At 47.2% G+C, this 15,535-nt stretch overlaps 1 protein-coding gene across 1 annotated transcript in view; it reads right to left on the reverse strand.

Moving 5' to 3' along the window:
- Positions 1–371: 371 nt before the first annotated feature.
- The window catches only part of LOC120838549, a 162,005-nt gene continuing 146,841 nt past the window's right edge, over positions 372–15,535 (reverse strand). The window contains exon 2 of the mRNA XM_040208531.1: positions 372–440. Within this exon, the coding sequence (XP_040064465.1) occupies positions 372–440 (69 nt within the window). The remainder of the gene's footprint in view (positions 441–15,535) is intronic.

Here is a 15,535-nt window from a genome sequence, read left to right on the forward strand (position 1 = left end):
TGGAAACAATTTTCCAGAGGATGTTAGATAATAATAGTGTTATGGATTTGGTTTTATCCGCTCTTTAAAAGCATCCAACACAGGCTGCTCAGTGACATGTACCGTCGTTAGAACAACTGCATAACCTCTCAATGAAACATATATTCCCTTGGTACCTTCGTAATAAATAGAATTAAACGTCAGTGAATTTATTTAATGTACGCCGTTCGCCATATTTATTTTTCAAAATTGTGTTGGGAGCGTAAAACTCTTACTCTAAAATGTTAGCCTTATTTTTAGAGCGTTCATGAACGTTCTACTAAAAACCCAGTGTTCTTTAATGAGTTGCTTTTAATGTATTCCATTGGCAACCCCAGAAACGTTTCGTAATGTCATTGTTCCAGTAAACCATCTTTAATCCCAACCATTTTGAGGACGACTTGAATTTTCCGAGTCAATATCTTTAAATAAAAATTAAACAGGTCAAATTTTAACGGAACTCCTTTATCGCAAATAATTGCGCCAGTGCATTTTTTTTTTTGATGCGTGGGGGCAAGGTATAAGATGATCTTAACAATTTAATTTTTTTCACGTAAGGGTTCATAAATTCCATAAAATACGGTGAAATATCAAATTATGTTTCTAACTAAGCTTGGCTTATGACAACATCACTACAACAATTAAGTCTTACAAGTGGCGCACAATGCGTTGAACATGACACCAGCTATATACCAAGAGGGTTTAGCAGAGAAAAACGGTCGTTCAATAATTTTTCTCTCAGCGCGTTTTGGAATTCGTTTGGCATGAAGTGCTGTTGAGTTCGGACAACCGCGAAGGACACTGACGCCTGCACGAGCGCATAGCTGCAACGTCTCTTTAATAACCAATTATCCAGAAGGCACCATTCAGATAAAGGTTACAATGAATTAAAACGTTTGTCGTCTAATAAAATTATTGCCTCCAAAACGCAGAGGACCTGTAAGTGTAATATTTCAACTCAGCTCCCTGTCAGTGCCAACTCTGGATCACGTTTTACGATGCTTACGCCGTCTGGACGCTGCCAATAACTACAGCCACCACAAGTGGAGGCTCCTGTTCCTGCTGTGATCATTGAGGCGGGGTCAAGCGCAGATGGCGAAAGTGACGGAGATGGGCCTTCTCTTTTCTGGGTCCCATTCCAGACTCTCGTCGACGTGACAGCCGAGGCTGTGCCTAATAGTGAAGTAGTTCTGTAACCTCGCGCCGGGGGATCACTTATTTGCACTTACTAGTTGCATTTTATTTTTTGCAGAATTTGCGATGCTTGCCATGATCCAGAGTCGCCCCCTTCTAAAGGTAGACCTGGGGGCGAAAAGGGAATGGGGAGGGGGGGGGTTGGGGGGGGGGGGTTCTGCTTAGAGTGCCGCTGACCCCAGTGACGCCGCCCTTTTCCAATGTTTACAAATCCACGGCCTAGCGTGCAATCTCCAGAGCCCAATGCGCATGTCTGTTGCTTTGGAAAGCGAGCGAAGCACGTGCCATACGCACGAACACTGCGCATGGCACCGGACAGACCTCTTCAAGGTATGAATGAATGTCACTCTGTAAGATGCATCGGACGTTTTGTGCTGCTGGGGGACTCATGAGCTCTTTTTACGACTTGCGATTGTGTTTCTTTTTCGTTGTTGAACGTTATGACTGCTAAAAGTGTATATGCATTGAGTAGAAAGAAATTAACACTGCCATGTTGAGTCCAGTGGCTTTGCTATTCATACTGAATTTATGGTCATGCCAACTTAACATTTGTGAAAACTAAATTTTTATGGTTGTCGTACTAAATGAACTGCAAGTTAAGCATATTCACGCAGCTGTTGCTGTGCTCTTTAGTGTGGCAAGTTTGTCGGGTACTGCAAGCAGCTTAAGGTTATTTGCAGGCATGTGACTGTTGACACGAGATTTCTATAACAAGAAATTTATTTGATAAAACAGCACAAACTGTGGAATATTTTTTCTATAGCATAAAATGTCTCCGTCAGTGCTAACAAAAATCATCATCATCGGTTCCGTTCCTACATGTTTCTTTTATGTTTTATGTTTTCGTTACTGACATACGTATGATGTGCTATGAAAATGAAAAAGAGAGAAGGGCTATTTCCAAAGCATAGGGCAAAAGTAGGTGAAGTCAAAATATTTGTATTGGTACAGATTTTACGAGAAACCTTTCTGACAAATCCAGGTTGTCCAGGTTGGTAGACACCATGTGTACTATGTGCTTATTGATGTCATTACTGAAGTCTCTGAAAAATTGCACATTACTTTTCTCTGATATATTTTCGGTGACTTTGTCATACCATGCACAGCTGTGGTCAAAATGGGAATGTGCGAATTACCGTACTGTGCAGCTTTGTTTGATCGGTGCTTTTGTATGCACATGCTCAAGTCTAAAGCATCATGATTCCCTCCCCTTTTGTGCATGCGCTTTGCCTTTGTGCTCATGGTGAGCATGCGCCGCTCTTCATGCCACCTGGAAGCATTGATCAGAGAAAGCAGACAAGTGCTCCTACCAATACTCAAGCAGAAAAAAAAAACGCTACGCATCTAGTGTTAATAATGAATGCGGCGCTCTTCATGAAACATGGACGGAGTGATAGCCGGACAAGAGCTTTTGACACCCAAGCAGAGAAAATGCTATAGCGTTAGCATGTTCTTAGGTTCAATTCTTTTTGAATTCGCCAAATTACCACGATGGCAAATCTGTCCGTGCGCCAATGCCTCCAATATATTTGAATCATTAGGATATCATTTTTCTGGTCTGTTAGGACAACTCATGAAACTTGAGTTACCATGGAACACTGTGCAGAGTATAGCATGCACCATAGTGGAAACTGATAGGGCCCCATTCACAGACATGCAATTGGCGGGAGGCGGGAGGCATAATGTTTTAAACAGATTCATGCCCCACAAAGACTTGACATGTGGAGGAAAGCATAAGGACTAAAGCGCAATAAAAAATGTAATCGAAGGAATAGTCGACCGCTTTGAGGCATGTCCTCAGGCTGACGATCGAAGGAAGCTTTAATGTCGAGGTGCACCTGTCCAAGCTCGTTCATGGCTACAAGGAGCCCCGCGAGCCTCTCCTTCTCCACGGCCCGGGAAACCTCGTGAATCATGAGGTTCAGCACATTCCTGCAGCTGCTGTCGCTGGAACCCCTGCTAGAAAGTTTAAAACTTTCATTAGGGGGCCTTTGATATCGGGATTGCTTTCTAGGATGACACATGGAGAAGCAGGTCGTGCATCCGGACATGTGCTTCCACCACCTGGAACAATATGGAGACTCAAAAAAGGTGTTGTACGCAATCGCATAATTAAAACGAATTCTACTCATTTAATACACTAGGGAATTGAGAAGATTGTAAAAAATGACATTCTCTCTTTGAATTCTCACTAAATTGTGGGGTTCCCTTATTCGACATATTTCGTAAGTCTCACGTAAAAATGAGTATCTCCAAGAGCCGATACTCATTCAATGGACTAGAGGGCTAATTACTGAATGTGTGAAGTGGGGCAAAGATAACCTGGAAAAAAATCCTCGAAGTCCTTGTTCGGGTTGTGCACGGTTTTCTTGCTTGGTTTTTGTAATGCTGAGGCTGGCTGATGCAATAGATGTTTTCGGCGGTATTAATATTGAAACTAAAAATAACTGCGGCAGCGTGCTTGCGCCGGCCCGCGACACCAACCCGGCATGTGCAGGTTGCGCTCAGAATATTTCGCGAAACCCTTGGATCTAAAAAATATCAAAACACTCTTTTGGCTTTATTGGCCAAGCTTGTCCCCACTATAATTATTACGAGCCACAAAAAAAGTTCTCCCCACAGCACGACATTTCTTTAACATGACCGAACTAAGGCAAGCGAGAGCCGTACACTCTGCATTAACACAATTCCGCTCTGTAAACGGATGTCGTAGGCGATATTCGGCCGAAATTGCGATAACCATTTCTCTCTAACTTCGTTGCTCGGGCCGTCTAATACTTCTTCAACATTAAAACGTGCTGCCGTAGCTTTTCGCTCTTTTCTTACTTTCCACACGAAAGAAATCCCCCAATCTTTTCTTTTTTTTTTTCTTTTTTCTTCAAAACCGCACCTTAGTTCATACATGTAGTACTCATTTGTTTACAAATGCGGAGCGCACGTTGCTTTGAGGTCGACCCACTATCCTTCAATCAGAGCCAATCAGAGCTCGGAGTTCTGACGTCACCACAACCCCTGCAAAAGAAGGAGACACACGTGCGCTTCGCAGAGGCTAATGGCGCCGAAACGCCACACACGCGAACCATTTTTTGACCCGGGCGCAGCCGTCGCACGTTCGGAGCGCCACCTAGTTGGCCACATCGTTCCTATGAGACCGTCGCCAGCGCATGATGGAACGCTAGAACGCCGCTTTTATGGTAGACTCTTGCGAGAGTTGAAAACGCTTTTAGACGGAAGCAAAATAGCAGAGGGACGAAGGCGAAAACGGATGCGGACGAGCAGCGTACCTGTCCGCGTCCTTCGGGCATGGCACACGCCAATAGATTACGGTGAAACAGCATTCGATGCCGGAGGATCACGCGCGTAAAGCTCACACAACTAGCAGCCGTTTTCAGACCACCTACAAAACGCCGAATGTCGCGAAAGGAAGACACTCGGCTTGTTAGCGTGCTCGGTCGAGCATCCAAGCCAATCCAGTAGTAATGAGGGGGGCTAATGATTTGTGGACGGGGCTTAGAGCGGGCCGTGACGTCCGCAAAATTTGAGTCTAACGGAGTAAATATTGTGCGAAATTGTTTTTTCTTCTCATGAAAAATTTACAAAAAGAAAAGAAAAAAACTTGTTCCGCCTAAACTTTAAAAAAAAAATGCTTTTTTTTTACGGCAGTGTTTTTTTAGTGTGAGGGTAGGCCGAGCGCAAGTTCGTCTTCTTCGTCTGCAGGAGTTGTGATGGCGTCAAAACGCCGAGCTTTCTAATTGGCTCTGAATGAAGGATTGGGATAAACCTCAAGGCAGCTTGCTTTGAGGTCTACCCACTATCCTTTCACTCAAAGCCAATCATAGCTCGGCGCCGTTTCAAACTTCACCGCAACTCCTGCGCAACAAGCTCCTCTTCGTATTCTATTGTTACTCACTACATACGAAGCGCAGGGTGTGGCGAGTGCACAACATATAATCTATGTGTGGCCAATGATCTGCCCTTATCCCATAAAAACACCCCAAAAAATCAGCCCCGAAACAAAAAGCAGGAACGTAAGGCGGAGCGGAAGCCTGTCTGCTTCTTCCACAGGTGTTGCCATGATCTAAGAACGCCGAGCACCAATTGGCTGATTAAAAAAAAATAGTGGGTGGACCTCAAGGTATCTAGCTTTGAGGTCTACTCTATTCTTTCAGTCAAAGCCAATCAGAGCTCGGCCTCTTTCTGACGTCACCGCAACTCCTCCGCATGAAGCAGACGACATGCTTTCCGCAAAAGTCACGTCCTGCCTTTGAGAAGCTGTCAGTGTTTAGAGAAATTTCATGTGACGACATTCCAGAGGTAAACCAATAAAATTCAAAACAAACGGTGATCTATCGTTTGCTTCTCATAACTGCGTCGCTGTCTTCGGAAAATGAAACGCATTTGTGCACAGACGGACATGCTGCTGCAGTATCTGCAGAATCTTGTGGCAAAGAAAACTAGGTTTTCTCCTCCACCTTATTGTCACGCCTGTCTGTGAAGTGCGTTCAAGCTCCCTTCTTTATATCAAAAAGAAAGAAAAAATCGACTAAAAAACATAGGCAACGTTTTGCAAGCGCAGCAGCGTTCCAAGCTGCTGCATCACTCAGGAGTACCTACGTTCCCGAGAGTTTCCCCCCGTACCCGGCTTTCTGATACCTGAACCAAGCAAAACTCAAATTACAATAAAAATAAATAAAAAAGCTTTCCTCCGCATTTTACATGACGCGAATACAAAGCGCTTCCCCCGGGACGGCATTTTTCACCCGTCGTCTCCGATACGAACTTCCTCGACGGTTTCTCCTGGCGACACCTCGTCTCCACCGAGGCGCACTCACACTTTGTTCGGCCCAGAGTATTCGTGAAAAACACGAACGGTTCCGGCTTCAACTACCGTCCCTATCAGTCTTTGGACGCAATCTTCCGATAGACTCTCTTACGTGATTTGCACATGCATCGTGATGTTTAAGTCTGTGAATAATGCGTTTACGCAAAAATATCTTCGTTACGGTCTACACCACGGTGTACAGTCACGAAAAACGTAAGCTCCAACAACTCACAGATGATCGAGAAATGCAAGAAGTCAGCCCCGTGAAGAAAAATTAACTATAATTTGATCATGATGTTAAACACCTGAGACTGGTAAAGAAAATTAAAAGAAAGACAATTTTTTTGTTAACTATAATTCGTTTCACCATAAAGGCTAGTTCACACATTTACGTTTGACTACACGAGCGAATACGACACATCCGGTTTTTAAGCGTCTTGTGGATGCTTACGGCCGGTCGTAAGAGGCGCGAAACCGGTTTTTAAGCATATCTGGTTGCTACGAGATGGTGGGGCCATTCACGGAGCGCCAAAAAAACCTGATATCAAGCTTCGTTGTGGTTTTGCGCGTGTGTTACCATCGGATGAGCAGTCAAGTGTTGTGAACACGCCATGACTTAAATGTTTGTAGTGTTTTCGTTTTAGGTAAAAAGAACCCTAGCCTTTGACTGCGCTTTGATATATAGTGAAACAAATTATAGCTTCAAGAAGAAAGATATCATCATACTCATTATCATCATCTGTTTATGGAATGTATGTGGGAAAGAGCGCGGCGCTATTGTAATCTGACTAAGCAAAAAATACTCGATATGGTGCACTAACACAGGTCAGAGAACATTGCAATAAAGCATGCGCATGCAAATATATATATTTATATATATATATATAAATCCTACAGATGTTGAGGTACCCTTTGCACATTCACTTATCTCCATTCAGTTCGACAGCGGAGAGATTCAGTGAAATTAGCATTTATTGAAATTAAACCGCTTTCAAACAGTTTCCACTTTTATTACAACGAATGGGACGAGCCATTAGGAAAAGCGAAAATCAAAGCGACAAATATCAAAAAATAATTTAAGGAAAGACATTGCGTGTGTAGAAACACCATCTCCTTGAGCTTCCAGGAATTGTGCTACAGTAAAAGTGGTACTGCCATCCCTCTGAACCGGGAACCCGCCTTCTGCGTTGAAGTTGTATTTCAACATAGCTTGGAATTCCTTTCATGGTAAGTACTATTTTACGTTTTATGACACCTTGAAGGTTTATCGGAGTCTTGTACAGGGTGCGGCCGTAAAAACTTTCACATTTGGCACGCCTAGCAAAAAACGAATTTCAAACGTACATACCTGAAATTGGGCACACGAACGTCGTTTATTCCAAAGTTTTTTGCCTATTTTTTTCAAGCGTCAACTCTGGAGTAGCGAATTATTAGAAAGATAACAAAAATGGCAGGCGTGCATTTCCTAAGGCCTATACCCGCCCGTTCGCCGTCTGCTATCTAATTCGCGACGCCGCTCCCAGATGGCGTACTGAACGCAAAAACGCGGGAAACGCCGCACGAAAGGCTGGTGTCGGGCGAAATAATCCCAATAAAAAGTGATTTTACCGAAATATGTGAACGATTATGCCCTTTTACTTGAAATTTAGAAACTGGCGGACGCCCTCGTTTAATAAAAATATGTTCTAAAGCAGACGAACGTGTGTCTTCATTTGTCGTCTGCTTATCTGTTGACGGGTCCGTTCCCGGTGAAAGCTCAACTTTGGAATCAAGAGTGCCGCTGCTGAGGCATCTTGATTGTTCCTATTTATTGCTTTTGTTGCACTGTCTTCTGCAGTTATTATCAAAATATTTTCCGCGCCGCCCTGCGATGCCACAATATTCGGCAAGTGAGTGTGCCCAGGCAGTCAAGTGGTACGTAGAGCGGAACTCGGTGGCCACAGCACAACGAAAATTTCGCACTGCATTTCATAAACGCCCGCCTTCACGCCCAACTGTTTTGAGTTGGGCGGATCGTTTTGTGAGTGAAGAAGACTGTAAAAAGAAGAATCCAGTCAGTGAACGTGAGAGCCTACTGAAAAATGAGGAGCTCATTGAAGCGGTGCTTGCTGTCTTCGAGAGCGACCCGCAATTTTCAACAAGACGAGCAGCTGTAAATAAATTTATGATCTCGTCGCATCATGGTGTCTTCTTGCTTGCATGACAATCTGTCAGAACTTGACTTGAAACAGGTAATTTCAACAATTCTTCATATATTTGGTTCAAATCACTTTTTATCGCAATTATCTCGCCTGACACCAGCCTTTCGAGCGGGTTTCCCGAGTTTTTGCGTTCAGTGCGCCACCTGGAAGCGGCGTCGCGAACCAGATAGCAGACGGCGAACGGGCGGGTATAGGCCATAGGAAATGCACGTCTGCCATTTTTGTTATCTTTCTAATAATTCGCTACTCCAGAGTTGATGTCTGAAAAAAATAGGCAAAAAACTTTGGAATAATCGACGTTCGTGTGCCCAATTTCAGGTATGTATGTTTGAAATTCGATTTTTGCTAGGCGTGCCCAATGTGAAAGTTTTTACGGCCGCACCCTGTATATTCAAGTCAATGAAGAGAGACAATAAAGGTTCAAAGTACGCTCCTTTCCCAGATCTGTAATATTTTAATACAGAACCTCCAATTAGTACTTTACAAATACATTAGGAGTGAAGTCACAGCGCTCTATAAATAACCTTTCTTTATTTGATTTATTTCTGCTTATAGGCGTGCGCGTTTACTAACTGGGAAATAGTCTGATATAAACAAGCTTATTAGGCAATGAATACAGGAATAGTAATGAGAAAAGTAAAAAAGGGGAGAGAAGGAACACCATTGTTAACTTCGTCTACCTCTCGATGTACACTGTAGATAATGGGAGGAGCGATTGCGTGCCATTTTATCCCCTCTCTCCTGTTTTACATTTCAGCCATCAGGCCGGGTTACTTATCCACGAAACTATGGATAGAAAGTACCTCCCAACTTCTCTCCTTCATGTCTTATCTCCTGGGTGGCGAAACCTCATTTCGAGTTCCAAATGCTAAAAACCTTACTAAAAAATAATGTCGACAGAATATAGTGTCAATTGCAGGTAAAAATTATGGCAGCACTAAAAAACAAAATCTTAAGCGGTAATAATAATAACAATGATAATTGATTTACCATATATAAGTACGTTGAAGGCTGAAAAAAAAAGCTGTTCAGCAGCTTGACTGGTGCTCAGCCCCCCCCCCCCTTTTCCTCCCCCTCCCTCCCCCCCCTGGTGTTCAGATCGCACAAACTGTCGCGAGCGCGCAGTTTCTTCGTTATTGTATGAGTATTATGGACTGTCGTGATATCTAAGTAATCCAACATTTAATTAGATACAGTTGAAATGTTTTATTATATCACTAATTTGCTGCTCTCATAATTAGAGCTCAATATTTTTACCCATTTATGCCATTACGAAATCTGTAGTTTTCCTTCTTGACGCCCCACTTAGTGCTGTACACTCAAGGCGCTGATACAAACCACTACGCTTTGTTATTCTGCATAAATAACATTTGCTTTGCGGTTTCGCGAAGCTCAATATTTACCCTAAATATTTCACCCTGCTGGAAATCAGTGTGTTATAATATAGTTACTATTAAGTCACGCCTTGTTTGTATACAATATCAAGATATGAAGTGACCAAGACACACCAACTTCCTCCGGAATAAAACAAAATGTTTTGTTGTTTAAAATAGCCGAGATATATTTATGTCTTTAGATAAACTTACTTATGTTATAAAATTATAAACCGTTATTTTGGCAGAATGCAAATATTTTCAGAGAGCCTCCCTTGAGAGTGGCCTGCTCATTTCTGAAAGCTCCTCGTTCAAATGCAATTGACTTTGATTTCCCAAGGTTCAAAATCCAAACCAATTTTTAAACAAACGAAAAATTAATCCCACATATTACAAAGTTTTTCCACAAAACCAGGTGATGCGAAAAATACGCATAAGAAAGTTAATTAAACCTACAGAGTGCATACGGTACATATTATATCCCAAGAGAGAAGTGGCTTTTTTTAAGTTATATTACAGGGATTCGCGAATTTTGTTGGTGGGTCTGAAGTTTTAATTAATTTAGCAAAAAGTCAGGCGACGCCTCGCAGTATTTGCACGTATTGAAACAAATTGATTTCTTCCTCCTCCAAATTCAGCTTCAGAAAACAAAACTACGAAGGGAAAAATAGATAATTAAAGCGCAAATAGTAATGCTTCAGAATCTGCGTAGACCAAAATTTAGAAACAGCCGAGAACATGAAATACAACACGGGACAGGAACACGAAGGATAAACAGACGAAAGCGCACATAAATGCACATAAATTGTTCTCGGTGATTTTTGACAAAAGAGGCCATCATATGGCGCAGTTAACTTTCGGAAGCACTGCCCATACTTTGAGAATATCGCCCAATTTGGTTAATGAATATGTGCTTTTCGTTTTGTTATTTTTTCAAGGGGGTTCGGAAAAGGGGAAAGTGCAGAAGGCACAGAATCTTGAAGAGGCACTCATTCCTTATATTTCACGTAAGTACTTTATGTAAAAAGACACAAAATATACATTCAGCTAAATTTTACAATATCAAACCGAACTGTCAGCATCTTCACGATATTATAAATATATATAGTATATATGGACAGAAAACAATACGAAGCACACAAAATGCAGGAATGATTGAATATGTTATCTAAAGGGATAACTCCAAACACCCAACAACATCAAGACAAAAATATTCATACGGTATTTTTATTTGCAATATTGTCACGAATTAAGGCGACGAGAAAGCAAAGAGTAAACTGAAAATAAAGGTTTAATGGGCGAACTTGTGCCAACCAAAAATAAATAACGAAAGCGCGTCGAGGCAGTAGAAAAGCAGGCGGCGATTCGGCGGCGAAGCAGAGCGGGAGCGAGACTGAGACTGACCCGACAAGGTCGCGGGAGCCGCTTATCTACCCTGCGTCACTATCTCGAAAGTTCGGCACAGAAGGTTCGAGCGTCGCGCGCTCGGGGCGAGGATGAACTGGCACTTTCGAGAATAACAAAGCAGAAGGAAAGTTACGTCTGCTGCGAGAATGACCGGGATTCTTCTAGAAGACCGTGACCGAGCGTTGCCTTCTCGGCTCCGCGGGTGGCATTATCCCCCCTTTAAAAGTGCATCGCCCCGATGCAAAACGAAAGGAAAACGGAAATGGCTAAAACAATTACGGCGAAACAAAACAAACATGCAGTTTCACAATCCTAACGCGCGTAGAACGGCTTGAGTCGAACTACGTGGACGACTTCGGGTCGTGGCTGGCGGCGTCCTGATGGGCGAGTTCCGTCGGGGAGCACCTCGTAGTTCAAGTCCCCAAGGCGGCGGATGACCTTGTAGGGTCCGAAGTAGCGTTTTAACAGTTTCTCGCTGAGGCCGCGGCGGCAAATGGGCGTCCACACCCATACCCTGTCTCCGGGCTGGAACTCCACGTCGCGGCGGCGAAGGTTGTACCGGCCAGCGTCCACACGTTGCTGGTCCTTTATTCGAAGACGGGCTAGCTGGCGTACTTCTTCTGCTCGTTGGGTGACCAGCTGGTCGTCGTCAGTGCCGTCATCCGTCGGGTCGTGGGGCAGCATGGCGTCGAGCATCGTCGTCACCTTTCTGCCGTGCACCAGCTGAAAGGGTGTAACGCCGGTAGTTTCTTGAATCGCCGTGTTGTACGCAAACGTGACGTAGGGCAGCACTTCATCCCACGTCTTGTGTTCCACGTCCACGTACATAGAAATCATGTCGGAGATGGTCTTGTTTAGTCGCTCCGTCAGCCCGTTGGTCTGCGGGTGGTATGCCGTGGTCCGGCGGTGGTCGGTGTGGCTCAGGCGGAGTATCTCTTGTGTCAGTTGCGCCATGAACGAGGATCCTCGGTCCGTAATCAGGACTTGGGGAGCGCCGTGTCGGAGGACGATAGACTCCACGAAGAATTTGGCTACTTCCATGGCGGTCCCCGACGGGAGTGCTTTTGTCTCGGCGTACGTGGTGAGATAATCAGTTGCCACGATTATCCACCGGTTTCCCTGCGCCGACGGTGGGAAAGGTCCGAGAAGATCCATTCCAACCTGCTGGAATGGTGCAGTCGGGGGCGCGATCGGTTGCAAGAGACCTGCCGGCTTCGTCGGTGGTTTCTTGCTTCGTTGGCATTCGTGGCACGAACGGACGTAGAGGTGGACAGTCTTCGGAAGCTTGGGCCAGTAGTATTTTTCTCGGATTCGAGCAAGAGTCCTACTGTAGCCAAGGTGACCAGATGTTGGGTCGTCGTGGCAGGCTTGGAAGATCTCTTCTCGAAGACTAGCAGGAATCACTAACAACCACGTCGAGTTGTTGTCCCCGAAGTTTTCTTTATAGAGGATACCTCTCCGGACGGCGAATCTTGGCAGGTCACGTGAGAAGGCTCGGGGAATCGTACCCCCTCGTCCCTCCAAGTGGTCGATCAATGCACGCAGCTCAGGATCGTCCCGCTGGAGCGCTGCCATGCCGCGAATGCTCACCGCGCCAAGAAAGTGGTCGTCGTCGTCGTCTTTGGCACATCCGGCAGCTGACTCGACAGGGGCTCTGGACAGGCAGTCGGCGTCGCTGTGTTTTCGGCCTGACTTGTAGACCACGGTTACGTCGTACTCTTGCAGTCGTAGGCTCCATCGAGCGAGGCGTCCCGATGGGTCCTTCAGGCTCGCTAACCAACACAGCGAATGGTGGTCGGTGACCACCCGAAAAGGAGTCCCGTACAGGTATGGGCGGAATTTCGTGATGGCCCAGACGACGGCCAGACATTCCTTCTCGGTCGTTGAATAATTGCGATCCGCGTTCGACAGCGTCCGGCTAGCGTATGCGATCACGCGCTCCGCACCGTCTTGTCGTTGGACCAGTACCGCTCCGAGTCCTGTATTACTGGCGTCCGTGTGGACCTCCGTTTCGGCTGATTGGTCGAAGTGGCCGAGAATCGGTGGTGACTGGAGCCGTCGCTTTAGTTCGTCGAATGCTTGTTGTTGTTCTTCACCCCAGTCGAAGTTCACGGCGTCTTTCGTAAGGTGCGTTAGCGGCGCAGAAAGCTTGGCGAAATCCTGAACGAATCGCCGGTAGTATGCGCAAAGTCCAAGGATTCTTCGGACGGCAGTTTTGTCGGTGGGCGGTGGAAAGGCCGCTACGGCGCGAGTCTTCTCAGGGTCAGGACTTACACCTTCGTTGCTCACCACGTGGCTCAGGAACTTCAGTTCTCCGTAGGCAAACCGGCACTTCGTCGGCTTGAGGGTGAGTCCTGCGGTCCTGATTGCTTCTAAAACGGCCCGAAGGCGTCGTAAATGCTCGTCGAAGTTGGCCGAGAATACCACGACGTCATCGAGGTAAACGAGACAGCTCTGCCACTTGAGGCCTGCCAGGACGGTGTCCATGACACGTTGGAACGTTGCCGGCGCCGTGCACAGTCCGAAGGGCATCACCTTGAACTCAAACAGTCCGTCGGGCGTGACGAAGGCAGTCTTTTCTCGGTCTCGTTCGTCGACTTCGATCTGCCAGTAGCCACTCTTAAGGTCCATCGACGAAAAGTATCGGGAGTGGCGCAGCCGGTCCAGCGTGTCGTCGATGCGGGGGAGCGGATAAACGTCTTTCTTCGTGACCGCGTTGAGCCGCCGGTAGTCAACGCAGAATCGAAGCGTTCCGTCTTTTTTCTTTACCAGCACAACTGGAGAGGCCCACGGGCTGCTCGAAGGCTGAATGATGTCGTCGTTGAGCATCTCCTGTACTTGTTCATGAATGGCCTCTCGTTCCTTTGGGGAGACCCGGTACGGCGGCCGATGCACAGGGAGCGCGTCCTCGTTGGTAATGATGCGGTGTTTCGCAACTGTTGTCTGGCGCACCCTCGACGTCGTCGCAAAGCAGTCGCCGAACTCGGCGAGGAGGTCTCCGAGCTGTCCTCGTTCCGTGGCGCTGAGCTTGGGGTTAACGTCAAGCTGTTGCGGCACTGTACTGGACGGCTGACATGGCGAGGGCTCGTCGGAGATCGCGGCGATTTCGGCGTCGGCCCGGAGTTCCTCGACGTGTCCTATAGTGGCACCTTTCGTTAGATGCTGCGCCTCCGGTCGAAAGTTCGTCACGAGGACCACACAACGTCATCCTGCAGCTCTGCTACGCCCCTTGCGACGCCTATTCCTCTTCCGAGAAGCAGTTGGACGTTGCCTTCCAGAAGGGCTATCCCGCTGGCAACTGCGTCGGTCACGACGGGCACAAGAACACTCGACCGTGGCGGCAGGTTCACGTGGTCCGCAATGACTCGGACGGGGGCTGGCGACGTTTTGGATTCCTCCGGAGGTAGCATGGGCTTTCGCAGCGTCAACCTGTTTGCTCCAAGGTCGATCACAGCACCGTACTCACAGAGGAAGTCCATGCCAAGGATGACGTCTCTCGAACAGTCTTTGAGGACGACGAACTTCACGGGGCAGGTCTCTCCATGGATGTCCACGCGCGCAGTACACCTTCCCACTGGTGTGATGTGATGTCCGCCGGCGGTTCGTATTTTTGGGCCATCCCACGGCGTTATCACTTTCCGAAGGCGGCGAGAGAGCTTCCCACTTAAAACGGAATAGTCTGCTCCGGTGTCGACGAGTGCCTTCGCGTCGTGGCCGTCGATGGTAACGTCGATGTTATTCGACACCGTCACAGAAGCGTCGTTCCTATCCGTTTTGTCGCTAGTGTGGGAGCCCTCCGACGTTTGTGGAGGATATTGGCGTCGTTCGTCACCGGTAATACCACCTCCCGGTATTGCCGCACTCAGTTTTCCCGGCGAGGCAGGGGGGACAGGCTTTCTCGGCGGGACCTACGATGAGGCGATGCAAGGCGTTGCGGTGATGGCGATCGGTAACCGCGGCGGGGAGACGGTCCTGGGGATGGCGAACGGCGGAGGTATTCGTCGATGTCCCTAGGTCGCTCTCCGTAGCGTGGTCGCGGATCGTCGGGGTGGAAGCCTCGTAACCCCAGCTGCCGGTACGGGCAACGGCGGTAGACATGATCGGCTTCCCCGCAATGGTAACAAAGCGGGCGTCGGTCGGCCGTTCGCCACACGTCAGTTTTCCTGGGTGCTGGTTTTTCCGGGCGCACGTGCTGTCGTTCTTCGCGACGTTGGTAGTACTGTGGCGCTGGAGGTTGACGTCGTGGTGGCACCGTAGCTTGGCGGGGAGCTTGCGGCGGTCGTCTGGCCATGGCGGCGTAGGTCAGCCTCGGTTCCTCAGGGGCTTGCTCGTTGACGGGAGTTTCAGGCTGCAAGGCCCGCTGTACCTCGTCGCGCACGATCTCGGCGACTGACAGCGACGCCGGGCGCTCAGTAGCGGGGAGCAGCTTTCGGAGCTCCTCTCGGACGACGTCCCGGATAACGTCGCGTATGTCCCGGGTGCGGGCGCCGATGTCGGTGGAGGCAACGACGCCGGGATGT

This window comes from Ixodes scapularis, unplaced genomic scaffold, assembly GCF_016920785.2.
Source record: "Ixodes scapularis isolate PalLabHiFi unplaced genomic scaffold, ASM1692078v2 PGA_scaffold7__128_contigs__length_106722199, whole genome shotgun sequence".
Lineage (NCBI taxonomy): Eukaryota > Metazoa > Arthropoda > Arachnida > Ixodida > Ixodidae > Ixodes > Ixodes scapularis.